Genomic DNA, 17,426 nt, shown 5'->3' with positions numbered 1-17,426 from the left:
TTCAAATCAACTAAATTGTGATGGTACGAGAGTATCATGTTTTGACACCATGTAAGTTTTCTCCACATCCTTATCTCTGATGCTTTCTTCCATGCCTTATCTGAGTACACGATTTAAAAAATGGTCTAACGATTAATATATGCTAATCGTCTTGAGAAGAATTAAAAAGGATAAACGCAAATAGTATAACAGCGGGTGTAGTGTAAAAACCCCAGAGACAGTCGCACAGGGACATGCCATATACACGCATGTTGACTTATTCCAAGGGACAAGGGTTTTCTTCGTCCACAAGCGCGTGGAAATTTCCAAGCAACTAAAAAATTTGTCTTTCCTTTCTCCTTTTACTCGGCCTCCTTTTTGCTCGATCATTTGGCTAACACAGGCCATTCCATAATCATCTGCTATATATATATATAACGTTTGAAACCTACGTCACTGAAAAACATCAAATTAGTACCACATAGAAACTTGAACTAGCTACTAGCTTTGAGCTATTCCTATTTATTTGGGTAGCTGGTAGTAGCTAGTATTATTAGGGTTAGGGTAGAGGGAGGGAGATCGAGAGACAGATGCAATGGAGGATTTACCACCTGGATTTAAATTCTCTCCAACAGAGGAAGAGCTGATTTCGTTTTACCTGCAGAACAAACTTGATGGGATGAGTGAGGACTTGAACCGAGTTGTGGATCGAATCATACCCGTTGTCTACATTTACGAGTTTAATCCATGGGAACTCCCACGTAATTTAACATCTCTATCTCTCTCTCTCCCTCTCTCTCTCCTCTCTCTCTCTCTCTCTCTCCTCTCCTCTCCCCTCCCCCTCCCTCCCTCCTCCCTCCCTCCCTCCCTCCCTTCCTCCTCCCCTCCCCCCCTCCCTCTCCCTCCCTCCCTCCCTCCCGCCCCCCCCCCCTCCCTCTTTAATTGTTGGGATTTATGCTAGCTTCTGGCTTGCTTAACTGCTTAACTCAAGGAAAATGTTGGCTTTAGTGTACTGAATATACATTTGATAATTTTAACATGAAAAATCCATATGATGCATGCTTAACATTACGAGGCCAATATGCAAGTCTCAATCAGATTTTCCCTCTTTTGGGACAATTGATAGACCAAGAAAAACGTGATATATGAACCTAGCTAAGCTTAAGATGCAATTTTATGAAAGCATTTATTTATACATGCATATGCAGTGCTTCAGCTATTGTATTTTATAGTTGGGAATATACTTTACATGTACTTTAATTAATTATGGTTACTAATTAAACAGAGGCTGCCGGAGAGGCGATCCATGGAGATCCAGAGCAGTGGTTCTTTTTCATCCCAAGACAAGAAAGTGAAGCTCGAGGAGGGAGACCGAGACGACTCACAACAACTGGGTATTGGAAAGCAACAGGATCTCCAGGCACTGTTTACTCTTCCAATTCCAATCACTATCGTGCCATCGGCCTCAAAAGAACCATGGTTTTCTATACTGGCAGAGCTCCCCATGGAAAGAAAACGGAGTGGAAGATGAATGAATACAAAGCCATTGAAATTCATGCAGATGATAATAATCAACCATCAATGGCCGCCTCCTCATCAAACCCTAGTACTCCTTCTACTCCCACGGTACGTACGTACTAATTAATTCTAGCTCTAATTAATTTCCTAGCTCAAACTTAACATCGTTTTTTTTTTCAATTCACAAATTCAATTATTTGCAACACAATGATCTAGGTGTTGAGAGTTGTCCCACATCGGTAAGGGACAAGGTTTGCTATGTGCTTATATGGTATTGGGTTACTCCTCATATTGCCAATTGGTTTTATGGTGGAACCTCAATTTCATCATTGTATCAGGTTGTCCTCGTGTGAAGCCAAACGGCCACACGCGCTCCACGTCACCCAGTTGTTGTCCACGTATAGGCTTGAAAATCCGTCACACACGCGGAGGCGTGTTGAGAGTTGTCCCACATAGGTGAGGGACAAGGCTTGCTATGTGCTTATATGGTCTTGGTTTAACCCCTATATTGCCAATTGGTTTTATGGTAGAACCTCAATCTCGTCACTAGGTTTTCTGACGACATGTTTGATGAAGATCTACATTTATTGTCTGACGTTTATGTGTTCGTGTATATGTATAATATTCGAGAAATGATTTTGCCCATCAGCTGCAAGTTGCACCATAAATATTCAAAAAGCATATATATATATATATATATATATATATATATATGTTCTAGATTGGGCACACAAGAGGACATTTAGTTAGTTATTAGAACGACACCAACAAGGATTGAACATGTTAGTGGTACCACAAGGCCACACAGTTTTTAAGCGACTTCTTTGATGGCTTACGGCATTGAGTTTTCAGTGCAGTTAGTTAGCATCTAAACCAATTTAATTAACAATACTTCATAATTCATATTAATTATTATGTTGATTTATGTTGGCATGTATGCATGCAGTTAAGGCAAGAATTCAGCTTATGCCGAGTATACAAGAAATCGAAATGCCTTAGGGCATTTGACAGGCGACCTCCAGGGATTGAGATCACAAGAAACCCTAACTTAAACATTCAAGCAGCTCCAGCTCAGACTGCAGATCATCTGGATCAGGGTTTGACAACGTCGAATAGGAAGCCTCAGAAAATGGAAGGGAGAACAAACTCAAGCTCACCGGAGAGTTCACCCTCAGGAGGCCATGGCTCTCAATCCTCTCAACCAGAACAAAGTGGGACTTTGCCAATGGCCGTTGATAATGAAGCTATTTGGGATTTGGATCAATTGATAAATCTTTTGCTTTAAGGGGTGGATAGGAAGAAATACTAAGTAGTACGGTATTACCACGTTATCCAAAATCCTTAAATAGAATGTCTAGCTACTAAGAAAATAAACTGGTGCGCGTGGGATCATAATCACTCATATGAATCGCTCTAAGGTAGAGTTAATTTGTACTGGAATTGGGGAAGAAAAGCCAAATTCAAAGGCTATTGTACTAGACATGTCCTGATCACAAGCTTAACCTATCTTGATCCGTTTTGCTTCCTTTGTAATAAATAATTGGGTTCTTTATCTGTTGTGCTTTCATATGTATGTATGTTAATTTCTTGGACTACTATTCTGTATAACCTTGAAAGTTTGCAGAAGTGATATCAGAATTTAGGGTAAAGTATAAAAAACTACCTCAACTATGGGTCAAACGACATTATCATACCTCATCTTTTTAAAATGACAACGTCATACCTTATCTTACGAATTTGTGACAATGTCATATCTTTCGTCAATTTGTCTGTTAATTATTCCGTTAAATAGTGACGTGGCTTAAAAAATTAATTAAATATTAAAAACTAAAATTATAAAATCATTTAACAATTTTTTTTTTACATGGGGACCCACCCCTTATCACCCTCACCTTTCTTCTCTCCTCCCGTCTTCCCCCACCCCAAACCCAAATCCCACCCGCTCTGGTCTTCCCCTAACCCACCCCCCAAACTCATCACCCTCAACCTTCTTTGTTAGAACCTGCTCTACATCTTCCACAATTGCACAGAGAGAGAGAGTAACAGAAGAACAATACAATACAATTTCATTAACTGCTAACTGTCACCATAAGATGATGCCATCTGGCATCCTAACAATACCCCCCCCCTTAAAAGCAATCTTACAAGTAAGATTTACAATTTCAAACTAAGTACATTCGGAAAGCAGCAATAAAACCAGAAACAACAAAATCACAAGAATGTGTTAAAGGTTCACAATTTTTGGAAACTTAAGCTTCAGTTCATGGTATAGTTCTCATGTAGCATCAATTTTGGAATGGTTTTGCCATTGAACTAAGGCTTCCGTAGCTGCAGCACTTTCTTGATCATTCTTCTGTCCAAGATTGCAACTGGTACATCTTTGCAAAACCCCATCATCTGTGATAACTGGCAGTGGTACTGTGGTTGGTACTTGTGGTCCCAAATGCTTTTTCAAGCAAGAAACATGGAACATGGAAAAGAGTATGAACTGAAACACTACACTCATATCTAATTGAGTACCCTCCACACTCAAAGCTTGATTATATCTGCAAATTTTTATGTTATCACCGAGAGCAACAACGGTCTGCTTCACTAGGTCTTTTACCAAAAGATTATCATCTTTAATGAAAGGTTGCTCGAAAAGAGCCAGCTCGCCAAGCCTCTTTGAGATCCACCCTTCCACAATTCTCTCCCTAATGTTCTTGGATTTGGACAAAAGGTCCTCCCTCTGCCTTTCAAGCTCTTTTTCCTTGTGTACAATGCTCTCTGGAATGGCTTCGATGAATACATATTGTACCTGAAGGACAGGCCGCGACTTGCATTGTCTGATCATCAACCAAGTTCTGATGGAGAAAATCCACATGCATTTTCGTTAGTTTCCATATAGGCTTCCTTATGCTGCTTATTTTCCTAGACTCCAATCTGAGATCAATATCATGACTTATCCAAGCCCCATCTACTACCTCCGTATACTCTGATATGATTGAGAACTTTGAATTACTGTTGTAAATCATTTGTTTTGGCATGTGTTTTGCACTAGTGAAGGCAACATCCACTTTCCTGTGCTCATCATATTCGCAACTATGGTCTCTTGTTGTCGTCATTCTTCGACCAGTTAATATACCATCCTTAAGTATATGACTAATATCTGGCAAGCCAAAAGAGCCATGAACAGAACTTCCAAATGGAAACTTCTTCTGCCTGTGAAAGCTAAGAACCAGATATTCCTCCTTAACAATTGGGACTATCATCGTCCTTACCCTGAATTTTAAGCCACCACCCTTATCCCCGAATGCCCTTGCAGGAGTCATGATTGAGAACAACATAGCAAATAACACAGCAACCAGTTTCAAATCTTGAGAGAGTAAACTTGCTTTCATTTTTTCTGTTCTTGTCCATACAAGCTTCTAAATGATGCACTCTCAATTTACCAGCATACTCTCCATCAATGATCATGGAATAATCATAACTCACCTTACATTTGACCACTTTGGAACAATCAAAACCCAGCGCACAATCTGTATTCTTGGACTTCGAATGAAAGAGCCTCTGATTAATTGTCCCACCCTTGTCACGAATTAACTCATGGAAACCAAGCTTCAAATGCACAATAGTACCATTTTTCATGACTTCACCATTACAAACAAGAAATTTAGAACTATGAGCATCTTTGCTTTGAACATTCAAAGTAAAGAACCTACAAAGTGTACCTCCGGTGTCAGAAATCGGCATATGATAGCCCAACTGAAAATCACAACATGCTGAGTGTGACCTTTCATCAAACACTTGGAGAGCAATACAAGTTTGGTCAGCAGGTACAATTAAGAGGTCGATTTCTTCTGAAAAATTCCTGGATATTCTTGAGTGGTCCTTCCAAATCTTGTTTTTTGGTAAACCTCCACCTTTGTCACAAATGAATTCATGGAAGCCATGCTTCAAAGAAGCAATATCAGTAGTTTGCTGCCATCCAACAAACACATGGTGGACATCATTTTCACCAGATTTTGCAACCGAAATTAAAACCACTTCAGGGAAAGTACCCACTTTAGGAAAAGAAAAAAGACCCACATCACAGAGCAAAGAGTATTTGCCTTTCTTGGCCAACAATTTTGAAGCAGCAACTTTTTCTCCATTCCTATAAATTCACAATCAGAAACAGGGAACCCATAAACCAAATCGTTTATGGTACCTGTATTGCAATCAGAATCAAGAAATGGAGGACATTTCACTGAATCTTTAGCTTCCTTGCCAAACAAATCGAAAACCTTCTCGTTCTCCCCAGCTAGAGCTTTCAAAGAAAACCCAAAACTTACTTGAAATCTGGGGTTGGAACGAATTGTCGCAGAATCATCGTCGTGGTGTTTGCCGTAGTCGCGAACCTTCTTGAATCTCTTTAATATAGGTCGCAGACAAGGAAGACTTTTGGGCTTGTATTTTGGACGGTACTGAGACAAGAATTCATCCACTTTTTCTCGGGCACGAACCTTTTCCTTGTGGAAGGATTAAAGCTTGAGAACAATTTGATTTGATTTCTCAAGAGAGAGATGAAATGTTGATTTGATGAACGACTGATGTGTCGGTGTAGCTGCAGAAGATCCACACCCAATTTTACCGTAAGCAACTTCAATTGACGAACAATTAAATCCTGGGTAGTCCTGAATTCGTCCTGAAATTTGGCCTGAGAAATTTTGAATTCCTCAAACTAGGTTTTCCAATTGGAACCCCTCGATTCCATGGTTTTACAAAACATTTACCGCGACAATGGAGAAGGATTGAGAGGAACAACGCTGGCTATGATACCAATGTTAGAACCTACTCTACATCTTCCACAATTGCACAGAGAGAGAAAGTAATAGAAGAACAATACAATACAATTTCATTAACTGCCCTTTCTTCTCTTACAATGTACTATTTATACTAATACTCAACTTTAACTATCACCATAAGATGATGCCATCTGGCATCCTAACATTCTTCCCCACCTGTCTCCCCCGAACTCATCACCATCATCCTCCTTCCCCATTTCAGTCCCCACCCTAATTTCCCCACTTCGCTCTCCCTCGTCGTGCCCAGAACCACCATCTTTCCCCCCCTCTCTCTCCCTTTCCTCCCGTATTCTCTCTCATTTTCTCCCTTTTACCCTTTCACGCCGCAACAGCAGCCTCGTCAGCTCCGCTATGATCCGCAAGCTCCAAGTCCTAGACTTCGTGAACCTCGTCCTTCGTACCCACGCCAAGAGCCTTTTGTCTCCGAGAATCTGATCGATTCGATCGTCGAAATGAGCCTCGACAAGCTCGCCTTTGCACCTATAGCTATGCCAGTAAATCTGCGTCTTCCGACGAGGAGTACCTCCAACTATCCCAAGCCTTCAATGATTTCTCCGCCTACAGCAGCAACATATCAGGAGAATTAAAATGGCTTGCAGGCTTGCTGCCACCTAAAAACATGCTGACCTCTGAATTATCCAAGGCTATGCCAGAACCGGAACCATGCTAGAGGTTTTTGCTAATAGAGAACATCTCGACCTAGATCATCGAGAGCATTTCGCCAAAGGATCTTCAGCCGACGATCAAGATCTGCATCGACGACCTCCGATAGTCGTCGCTTGCCATGAAGCAATCTGCAGCGGCCAAGCTCTGGCTTTTAGCGAAGAATCGGGTTGATAATCGTGCCTTGATCGGTGAGTCCGGCGTCTTTCCCACTCTAATTCCTCTACTGCGGTGCAGCTCCATGGACACAGGAGCACGCTGTCACGGCACACACGCAGTTTGCGAAATTCCAATTGGGATTTGAACAGGGGAGAAAGAAAAGAATGGATGCACGAGGCATATGTGTCAAAAGGGTAGCAATAGAGCACACCCAATTTGCGAAATTCCAATTGGGATTTGAATTGTTCGAGTAAATTAAAAATTGGGGACTGAAATGGGGAAGAAAGGTGAGGGTGATGAGTTCGGGGAAGACGGGTAGGGAAGAAGGTTGATGGTGATGAGTTTAGGGGGTGGGTTAGGGGTAGACGAGAGCGGGTGGGATCTAGGTTTGGGGTGGGGGAAGACGGGAGGAGTGAAGAAATGTGAGGGGGATAATGGGTGGGTCCCCATGTAAAAAAAATTGTTAAATGATTTTATAATTTTAGTTTTTAATATTTAATTAATTCTTTTAAGCCACGTCACTATTTAACGGAGTAATTAACAGAAAAACTGACGGAAGATATAACATTGTCACAAATTCGTAAGATGAAGTATGACAATGTCATTTTAAAAAGATAAGGTATGATAGTGTCGTTCGACCCATAATTGAAGTAGTTTTTTGTACTTTATCCCAGAATTTATCACTTGTTTTTGTTATGTGTAGGTAATTAAGGTTTTGTGAATTGTTGTCATTTGAAGGCCAATTGATACAAGTAATTGACTATTAATTTTGTATATCACTGCACAAAACTGATATTTTTCAATTAAAAGTTTGGTTCAAATTTTTTTTTGGTTCGATCATTTTTGCATTTCTATCTTTTTTCCCATACATTCCTTCATTTTTCTAACCTTTGAATTGATTAATTTAAAAGAGATTCAAGGGACAAAAACAAGAGGCGAAGTGCAAAGAAAGAGAAAACGAGAGTGTAAAAATCACTACTCTTTTGTCTACTGAGCAATGTGTTAAACTCTTTCAAAATGGTACCAGGCGGAATATCCTGCGATTATAAATAAATGTATTCTAGATTGACTAGTCAAACTCACCAGTCAACTAAGTACAGATTCATTAGTTAAGCAAACACAAATCTAGCAACCAAACTTAGTTTACTACAGGTTATCCTAATCAGCAACTGCTCAGTTCGTTATTCATACTCATGCAGTGTAAACTTATGCACAGACACACATCAAATAACAAGCCATAGAATGCATGTATCATATGCTAATAAATTAGATATGTGGACAAGTTTAGGTAATAAAGAACATAAGAAATTTGGCCTGAAAACCCCACTTATGGGCTAAAAAACTAGGGACTTTTCGGAGTCTAATCCACTGGTGCAAATAAGATTCATACAAGATAACACATCAAGCAGCTCATTTCCCAGATCTAATCTACAAAGCAGCTTTACTTTTGTACAACCTTACTCTGCATGAGATGGAGATATCATCAATCTTCATAAGAGGGCAGCTTCATCCCTTAAGCTCATCTTCTTATGGCACACATTCTATGCATAATGGTGTAATGATGAAGATGATATGTAAAGTGGATTCAAATGACAAGTCAGTTTCTCCAATCAAATGATTGAAGGAAGAAACTAACGTAATAAAAAAAAACTAAGCTAAATGAAGATTTGAAACTTGAAGCTAGACCATGAAAAAATTACAAACCTATTTCTCAATGATTGGGTGCTTAATGCATGAAGAAAAGTTTGGCAGCTAAGGTTTCATAAATGAGGAAGAGGGGAAGCTCATGGCTTTTATTGCACTCTAAATCTTAAGTTTTTACAAGCTCAACAACCAAAGAACAAATGAGACCTAGCTAGGGTTTTAACAAAAAAACACTTGTTTGTTTTCAGCTAGTAAGGACAAGGACACTTGTCGAGCCAAAAAATGATATGAGCAGATCAAAGGCTAAAAGTTGGTTATCAGCAAAAAGGTGTCAGTCAGCACGGAATTCACCATTATAAATAGAAGTGGTTATGCAACATTGAAAAGACCTTCAACTTAAAACACAAAAACGTTATGGATAAATCTCGCTCTACGCGAACCTCTCATACTCTGAGAAAACACTAGCTTCCATTACTTCATCAACACACCTTCAATTTGGATTAAGAACATTATGTTGACAACGGGTGACATCTTCAGTTTGGATTAACAGCACTGGAGTCATAGAAATAGGCGACCGATGAGCATCTTTAGTTTGGAGTAACAACGCTACTTCAAGTTCGGCTGGTTACCTATCCAAATCTCTGTCGATGGGGAGTCTTCAGTCTTCTTCTTGAAAAAGGTCATCTTATTAGCCTTCTTGGCAAAGTTAGGTGTTACTAGGTTAATCAGTGTTCGGCACATTGAAAGTCAAACCTTATTTGAACTTCACAATGACTAGTAGGCTTGTCTTCATACACAAAAGTCAGCAGCGAGTTCGACACGACTACCACATCCATCTTACTCGAACTAAGCAAGTTGGCACGCCAACATTCACTAGAAAAATGTAGTTAGCTCATTAGTGACTCGGTCTGCATGCCATTTAGGCTAAGTAGTTTTTAGGATCAACAATATGTTCTTTTCAATATTGGATAAGTCTGTGTGTGAGATGAAAAATATAATTGTTTTTCTTATTTTTAAACAATTATAAAGTTGTTATTAGCACTCTAAAATAGCGATTTTACCCTTCTTAAATTACAACTTCTTATAAGTTTAGAATGTTTTTTTAAAATGCTATTAAAAAATTTCTTCTACGTATTGTCCCTAAAAGAGATTATGCATGTGAAGTTTTTGTATGTTAGAGGAGGTTAACTGCAATTTTTAAATGTGAACATAGCGTTGATTGTTGATACCTAGAATCTATTTTTGTCAATATTTGAGATTATGCATGTTAAGTTTTTGTATGTTGAGGAGGTTAAGTGCGATTTTTAAATGTGAACATGTTGTTGATTGTTGATACCTATAATCTATTTTTGTCAATATGTAGTCGATATTTTATTTAAAAGTAAAACCCTAATATAGAATGAATGTAAGCTTGTGTTTTCGTCATGAAAAAACTTACTTGTTCATTTACTTACGATTAACGAATTTTTACCATTCGAACATAATTATCGAAACCGGTCATTCTCTTTATCTCCTAAAGATGCAAAAAATCATTCAATTTGGAGATCGTTAGTCATCCATACGTGTTAAGCCAGCCAACAATTTTGGTAACAAGTAGCATTTTTATGATGAATCGTCCAATTGTTATATGCATATGAATGGATATATGATCTCCACATTGAATAATTTTTTTCATGTACGACCTTTAGATTATGATTAAAAAAAATGAACGATTCTGATTATAATATTCAAATGGTAAAGATATTCATTAATCGTAAGTGAGAGACAAGATTTTATTGGAAACACAAGCATTACCATCAATTAATATGAATGGTTGACATGAATTGAATGGATAATCCTCCATAAACCACCTAACAGTACCACCAAAGATATGTACATCATATAATTGGTTGCGGTTGTCACCTAGTATGACAACAAATGAAGCATTATTTCTTTCTTGTTTCTCGTTGACTAGAATGAAATACATTTGAGTTATCGAATAAGTGTCAATTTTTTTTATTTGTTCCTTATTTCATATAACACACTGTTGAGAGTATGAATTCTATATCGGGAAAAAATAACATTACATATGTTTATAAATAATTAACTACTCCACATATTTTCGTGATTTTATGGTGGAACCTCAATATTTTTCATGGTATCAGAGCAGGTTGACTCATGTATGAAATCCAACGGCCACACATATTTCATGTCACTCAATTTGTATTGTCCACATGTTAGGCTTAAAAATTCGCACATGTGAGGAGTGTGTTGAGAGTGAATTACATGGTGGGAAAAGAAGGGAAAAAAAAAAGAAAAAAAAATACCTTACATGTGCTTATAAATAATTGGATTATTTCCCATATTACCAATTACTAATTACTTTTTAAAAATAAAAAAAAAAACAAACGATAATATCTACACTAATGGGGAGGGGGTGGGCTTAGCCTCACAATGGGCTAGCAATAATGTGGTTCAAACTTGCCTTTGTCGAGAATTGAACCTAAGACCTTTCACTTACAAGTGAAAATGAATACCTCTAGACCGTAGTACTAAGTTACACCAATTAGCAACTACTTTTATAGAAAATTTGCTTTTAACCCAATTCTAATAGCATGTTTCAGTGAATTTTGAAACTGACTACGATATTTACAGGTGTTTAATGCAATCATCTAACAGTCAAATATAATTCATGTCAATATATGTATTTTATACAATCATTACTGACCATGAAATAATAAATATATTACATACATGATAATATTGTAGTCAAATTCTGAATTTCAATTTCTTTGTTTTTAATGGTTTGTGTACGTTTTTCTTCCACATTTTTGTATGTAACAGTTTACATCATTTAACCCCCTTGTAAGAAATGCACAACAACGACGTTCATTTGTCATTATTGTAGACATTATTTCCATTTTGGATTGTTTGGTTTAAATTTTAAATCTGTTTTTTGTCAAACACATGGAAAGATCGAGATCTTTCATGCCATGATTCATCTGTAATTTGTAGAGAAATTCAACCGGAATTAGTATATACGGGTAAATGAAAAATGATAGTTTCTCATCATTTCTGGTGCCTAAAGATTGTCCTAAAACATTCACCTAAAAATATCACCCATCAATCTGACAATCTTGAACATGTGTTAACCTGCCATATTGTATCTCTCCGACAGGTGGATTATTTCCTCTCCAAGGGTGAGCTCAAAAATTAGCAACCGACATGATTGTCTAGTTTAGGTATCGTACATTTTACACCTAGAGAAATTAGCATAGCTAAATAATAGGTAAATTTTCACTTTGTACTGCGGTTTAGTCGTATTCCTTTTCATTGTGAAAGGTCTTAGGTTCGATTCTTGTCAATGGAAAATTTAAACAACATTATTGCTAGCTCATTATAAGGCTAAGCTCACCCTCTTCCCCTTAGTTTAAACAATATTTTTTGTTTAAAAAAAAAAAGAGTTAAATTACATGAATGTCCTTGCATATGGTGCTATTTTATTTTTCCTCTCTTTTTCATTCTAAATGAAGGGTAGATTTCAAAACCAAATTAACTAGAGCCTTTTAATACTACGGTCTAGTGGTATTCCTTTTCATTTGTAAGTGGGAGGTCTTAGGTTCAGTTCTCACCAAATGCAAATTTGAACCACATTATTGCTAACCCATTATGAGGCTTAACCCACTCTCCCAACTTGTTAGTGTAGATAATATCGTTTGTTAAAAATTAAAAAAAAAAAACTAAATTACCTAGAAATATTAGCATAAGATGACTTTCATTGCTGTGATTACAACAACCCTACATAATACAAAATGCAAAATTTTTATTCAACCCATATCAACTCTCTACATCCAACTTAAACTTTTTATGTGAATTGTCTTTTTTACCTATTGCATAATTACGATCAAGTACAGGATGAAATTTAACAATAAAATTAAAATTTATCAATAAACCCACCCAATAATCAAACCCTATCATCACATCATACCCCACCATCATGCAATCTTTAGCCTACATTCATTTTAGCTAAAATCCTAAAACGCTCTCATAGAAAGAAAAAAATCTCTTTTTGACCGATGGATGGTGAATTTGAAGTTTAAAATCCTCCAACTAAGGTATGTCGATTTATGCAAGTTATTTTTCACTTGATTTCAATTTTTTTTAGGGTTTAGAAACAAAATCATTTGGTCAAGAATTCAGTGATGCCTATTTTCTGAAGAATGCATATTTTCTGCCTATGTATCGTTTGCCATTGAATATAATTATGTCTTTAATTTGTCTTTATTTATTTATTTGTAGGACAAGAATTCGGCGATGCTTTTGATCGAGGCAATAAGGTTAGGCAAGAATGTGTAATGGATTATACTGATCAAATTAAATTTACGAGGTAATCATTTATTTATAGTGTTATTGACGTATTAGTTCATTTTGGAACTTTAATTCTAAATAAAATAGGTGTTACGTGAAGATATTCAAAGGAAAATATGCGTTGATTGGTTGGATCCTTGAAGAAGGAAAGCTGAATAATGTAGTAATTGATTTTGAGTTTTTTCTTTTCTAAATGAGTGTAAAGATCAAATTTATATATTGAATTGGGGGGTAACTTAGGTAGCAAATTTGAGTTTAAAAGATATTGACAGGTTAATAAAAAATAATATTGTAGACAGTAAGTTAGATGTAAAAGACGTTATATGAATTCAAATAAAATCTTCCATAAAAAAATAACACTAAAATGTTTAGAATGTTGTTTAGTTTCTATTAAAGGGTGTCTATGCAATTTTCTAGAAAAATATAGGCCTAGTTTTGCTTACATGGCCTCCAAATGCTAATGACTAATTCTAGTGTAGATAGGTGGGTTTTTCCCACATTTTGTATCGGTGTAAATTAAAGAATCTTTAATTTTACGGTATAGAATCTCAATTTTTTACACACACTTGCAAGATGATGTTACGAAGATCAAATTTTAAACTAAATTTGTAAACCAAATGAAATGTCATCAATAAAAAAATAAACACGTTAATTAATACTTAATTAATAATCTAATCATCAACATACATATTATTTAGTTTACAAAATTTTATTTAAAAATTTAATCTCTCCGTATTTTAAAAGAGAAGACTTGCAAGTCAAACAACCGCGTTAGTAGTCTTTGTGGCAATAATCTTTGTCCTTTCTTTGTTTACCATAAAAGACGTGTCGAACAGAAATGTAATCGTAGTTCATTGAGCATGTTTTCAACATTAAAAGTAGAGGTAGTTAAAATGAAGTTTGTGATCAAAGAAAGGTCAAGGAAATAGTGTGAACATGCATGTAATTATTGGTGCCAAGGTCAGAAGCACGCATTTGCAACCGCAGAAACGCATGAACACCATCTATCTAACATCCACCGCCCCTTGAAGAAATTTGTATAGCATGAGTAAACTCTACTTTTTTTTTATATTATTGACACAAAACGTACGGCTATAAATTTTCAAAACAACTAACAACATTAGAGTATGTAATAAATGTCAACAAGAAGTTTCTTCTCAATAAACACGTCAAATTCTTTGAACATGGACAGTTACAAGGTCTTAAAAGGCTAGTTGAGCGGTAAACAAGAGTCTAGCGCCTAGGCATTTTTTTTTTTAATTATGGTTAAGTTTATTATATAACATCTAAATTCATGTTTGCTTATTCTTAAAAAAAAATATAATCGTATACAAAAGTTGCAAAATATAATTATTTATAAATTTTTAAGTACTAGAAAATATGAGGAACATGTATGTAATGAGTATTTATCCAACAAATCTCTTATTATTTATTAAGAAAATAAAAAACAAAAAATAAAAGTTATATATTTTCTATTTAAGTTAAAGTCACGACCTTGGGGACGTCTAGATAGGTCAGGCCTGCCTAGGCAGGTTCAAGCATCCTTTTCTTTTAAGCGTCTAAAAATTAATTATAAAGGTGATCAACCGTCTAGCGGTAAACAAAATTTTTTTAAAACATTAGACAGTTACAAAATAGAAATAAACATATGTCACGACAGTCAAATCAGATCATACCAAACCACATCATGTAGGTAGGAAATTAAGTACTAGCTATGATTTTTCTTGTTTATGCTTTTTCTGTCTAAACTTTTACTTGGTTTTTCCAGTCGGTCATGGAATTGACAAAAGAGGCATTAAGCAGCGGAAAAGTGATTAAGGCGTATGACTTTAAACTTTAAAGCATGATTCTGTCATCCACATTAGGGTTTTGTCGCTTCGCAATAATCAAGAAAGATTAAGCACGAAACGCAAACAATGTTGATGGAATGAAGGGTTTTAAACTTTTGAAGTGATAAACCCTAAAAGGAATCCCATGATACTCCACTTTTTGAAAAAGAAAAAAAAAATTGAAGCAATCCCCATGATATTTCTACTTTTTGAAAAGGAAAGGAAAAAAAAAAAAAAAAGTGGTATTCTAGGAAAAAGAAATGTTAAGGAACTTTTTTAAAAGTGAGATTTTTTATAGACTATTTAACACATTAGAGTTTAACATCAATTACCGTACTAACATTATATAATATTATGCAAAAAAACATGATACAAAGAGTTCATAAAGAGTTCCATCTTTTTTAGTCTCCTTAGCATTTCTCTTGAGAGAATGCTAAATGAGACACAACTTTTGTGTACCTAGATGAATGCCCTTAATAATTTCAATTGCAAACTGCAAATCTATACAATTATAACTACTTTCAAAGTATTTTCAATTCGGAGATGCAAAAACTATATTTACATCGCGTATTACGTTTTTGGTAGATGTAAATGAGAATTTTACTTCAATGTGAGAGATAAATTTGAAATTCTATTTAATTCTCTCTATGATTGGCGGGACCTACCTACCACCAAAAGATGTAAAAAATTGCAAAACTTTCAGTTTTCATTTACCATTTTTCGGCCAGCAAAAAAATAAAATACACTGAAGGCATTTTGCATCTCCTATTAGATATGCTCTAAGTAATCTATTTTAAGTGAAGGACTTGCATATATAGAAGGAGCAAAAAATTGGACATTGTTCGAGTCTCATAGTAACTCATGGGATTCAATTGTACAAAAGAATAGTGAATAAACTACTGAAACACATAGACCATTACACCCTAATTTAATCCCATAGTAAAAAGTTGATGTTAGAAACATGAAAGAAAATTGGAAAATGATGAATTCAGGGCTTTCCAGCGACTAGATCAAAAGTTTCAAACAGAGAAACCTTTTTTTTCTTGTTGCCAATGAAAAAGGGAGAGAAAGTGACGGGTGGGAAAATTGCGGAGAAACACACCGTGTTAAGGATAAGACCGAAAAAGATGGATTAGAAGGAGAGAGAGAGAGAGATTTGATTAAAGTTTACTTTCTTCAAAAAAAGAGTTCGAGGAGAGAGAAAATTTGATTTCTTTCGACTTTCAAAATTACAAATCCGTTCTATGTACATATCAATAGCATTCCAAGTCGATAATATACAACGTCATGTATTTTGATTTTGTCTAGAAAAATGCTTTACGGTATTGATCCTAGCCGTCCCGAATATGTATTCAATTGGGATTTTCAATAATTTTAATTATTTTAATGAATTTAGGAGTATTCAATCAAAATTTAAATGATTCTCTAAAATTCAAAGTGTATTCAATTAGAGTTTTAAATAGTTTATTAAAATCCTTATAAATCTGGACGTATTCAATTATGATTTTAAAGAAGTTTATAACATTCCAGGTGTATTCAATTATAAATTGATTTTAAAGTATTTGATAGAGTTGAGGAATTAGAGGGAATTGGAAAGATTTCGTAGTATATTTTAAGTATTCACAAATCTCATCTCTCTCCTTAAGATTTCGAGGGAATTGAATCAAATTTTTATATGGAATCTCTACAAATCAATTAAACTCCATAAAAAACCCATGGATTTATAAATTCATTAAAGTCTCTCAAATCACCCCTGGATGGTGTATTCAATTGAGATTTTAAGGGATTTTAATTCTTTTAATGAATCCAGAGGTATTTAATCAGGATTTTAATTGATTATCTAAAATTCAATGTGTATTCAAACTTTAAGATAATATATTAAAATCCTTAGAAATCCGGATGTATTCACTTAGAATTTGAATTTAAAGAATATCGAAAAGTCGAGGAATTAGAGGGAATTGGAGAGATTTTGTAGTGTATTTTAAGCATCCACAAATCTCACATCTTCCTATGAAATTTTGAGGGAATTAAATTAAAATTTTACATGAAATCTCTACAAATTAGTTAAACTCCATAAAAATCCATGAATTTATAAGTCTATTAAAATCTCTCAAATTCTCAATTGAATATACCCCCATTTTGAAATCTATACCAAATAAGAAGAAATTAAATTGACACCTTGGAAAACTTTCTTAGGAAAGGTCCCCGCACATGCGCCCGACCTTACCTCGAATGATTAGTGCTGGGATTTGCCTAAGAACACCTTGGGAAACCCAAAAAAAAAAAAATTAAGTTAAATTAAATTGACAAAGTAGCAGAAAAAACAAAAAAGAAAAGTCTGAAATTTTTGTTTTTATTTTTGTTTTTCTGCGGCCATGTGCCCATGAATCAATCTTTACTCTAGTCAAGACTCAAAACGTGCAATAAATCACGTTGGTGGCAGAGACACGAGGACTTTGGT

The 17,426-nt window shown here is 35.5% G+C and overlaps 1 protein-coding gene across 1 annotated transcript; it reads left to right on the top strand.

Annotated features, from left to right (window-relative positions):
• The first annotated feature begins 446 nt into the window (after nt 1–446).
• On the top strand, nt 447–3,095 carry LOC125469873 (NAC domain-containing protein 90-like). The gene is made up of 3 exons (XM_048567924.1): nt 447–740; nt 1,265–1,605; nt 2,444–3,095. Exons 1-3 carry the CDS (start codon nt 575–577, stop codon nt 2,780–2,782), a joined length of 846 nt encoding a protein of 281 aa, XP_048423881.1. The 5' UTR covers nt 447–574; the 3' UTR covers nt 2,783–3,095.
• The last annotated feature ends 14,331 nt before the right edge of the window (nt 3,096–17,426 follow it).

The sequence above is a fragment of a genome, unplaced genomic scaffold (assembly GCF_019419815.1).
Source record: "Pyrus x bretschneideri cultivar Hongxiangsu unplaced genomic scaffold, Pyrus_bretschneideri_v1 Contig47, whole genome shotgun sequence".
In the NCBI taxonomy this organism is placed as follows: Eukaryota; Viridiplantae; Streptophyta; class Magnoliopsida; order Rosales; family Rosaceae; genus Pyrus; species Pyrus x bretschneideri.
This window is presented reverse-complemented; position numbering and strand designations above follow the sequence as displayed.

Bases quoted from the DNA above. Each gene is read 5' to 3' on its own strand.
- LOC125469873 (XM_048567924.1), top strand. From the start codon at position 575: ATGGAGGATTTACCACCTGGATTTAAATTCTCTCCAACAGAGGAAGAG. The intron at 741-1,264 runs GTAATTTAACAT...CTAATTAAACAG, and splicing joins TAATCCATGGGAACTCCCAC to AGGCTGCCGGAGAGGCGATC. The intron at 1,606-2,443 runs GTACGTACGTAC...GTATGCATGCAG, and splicing joins GTACTCCTTCTACTCCCACG to TTAAGGCAAGAATTCAGCTT.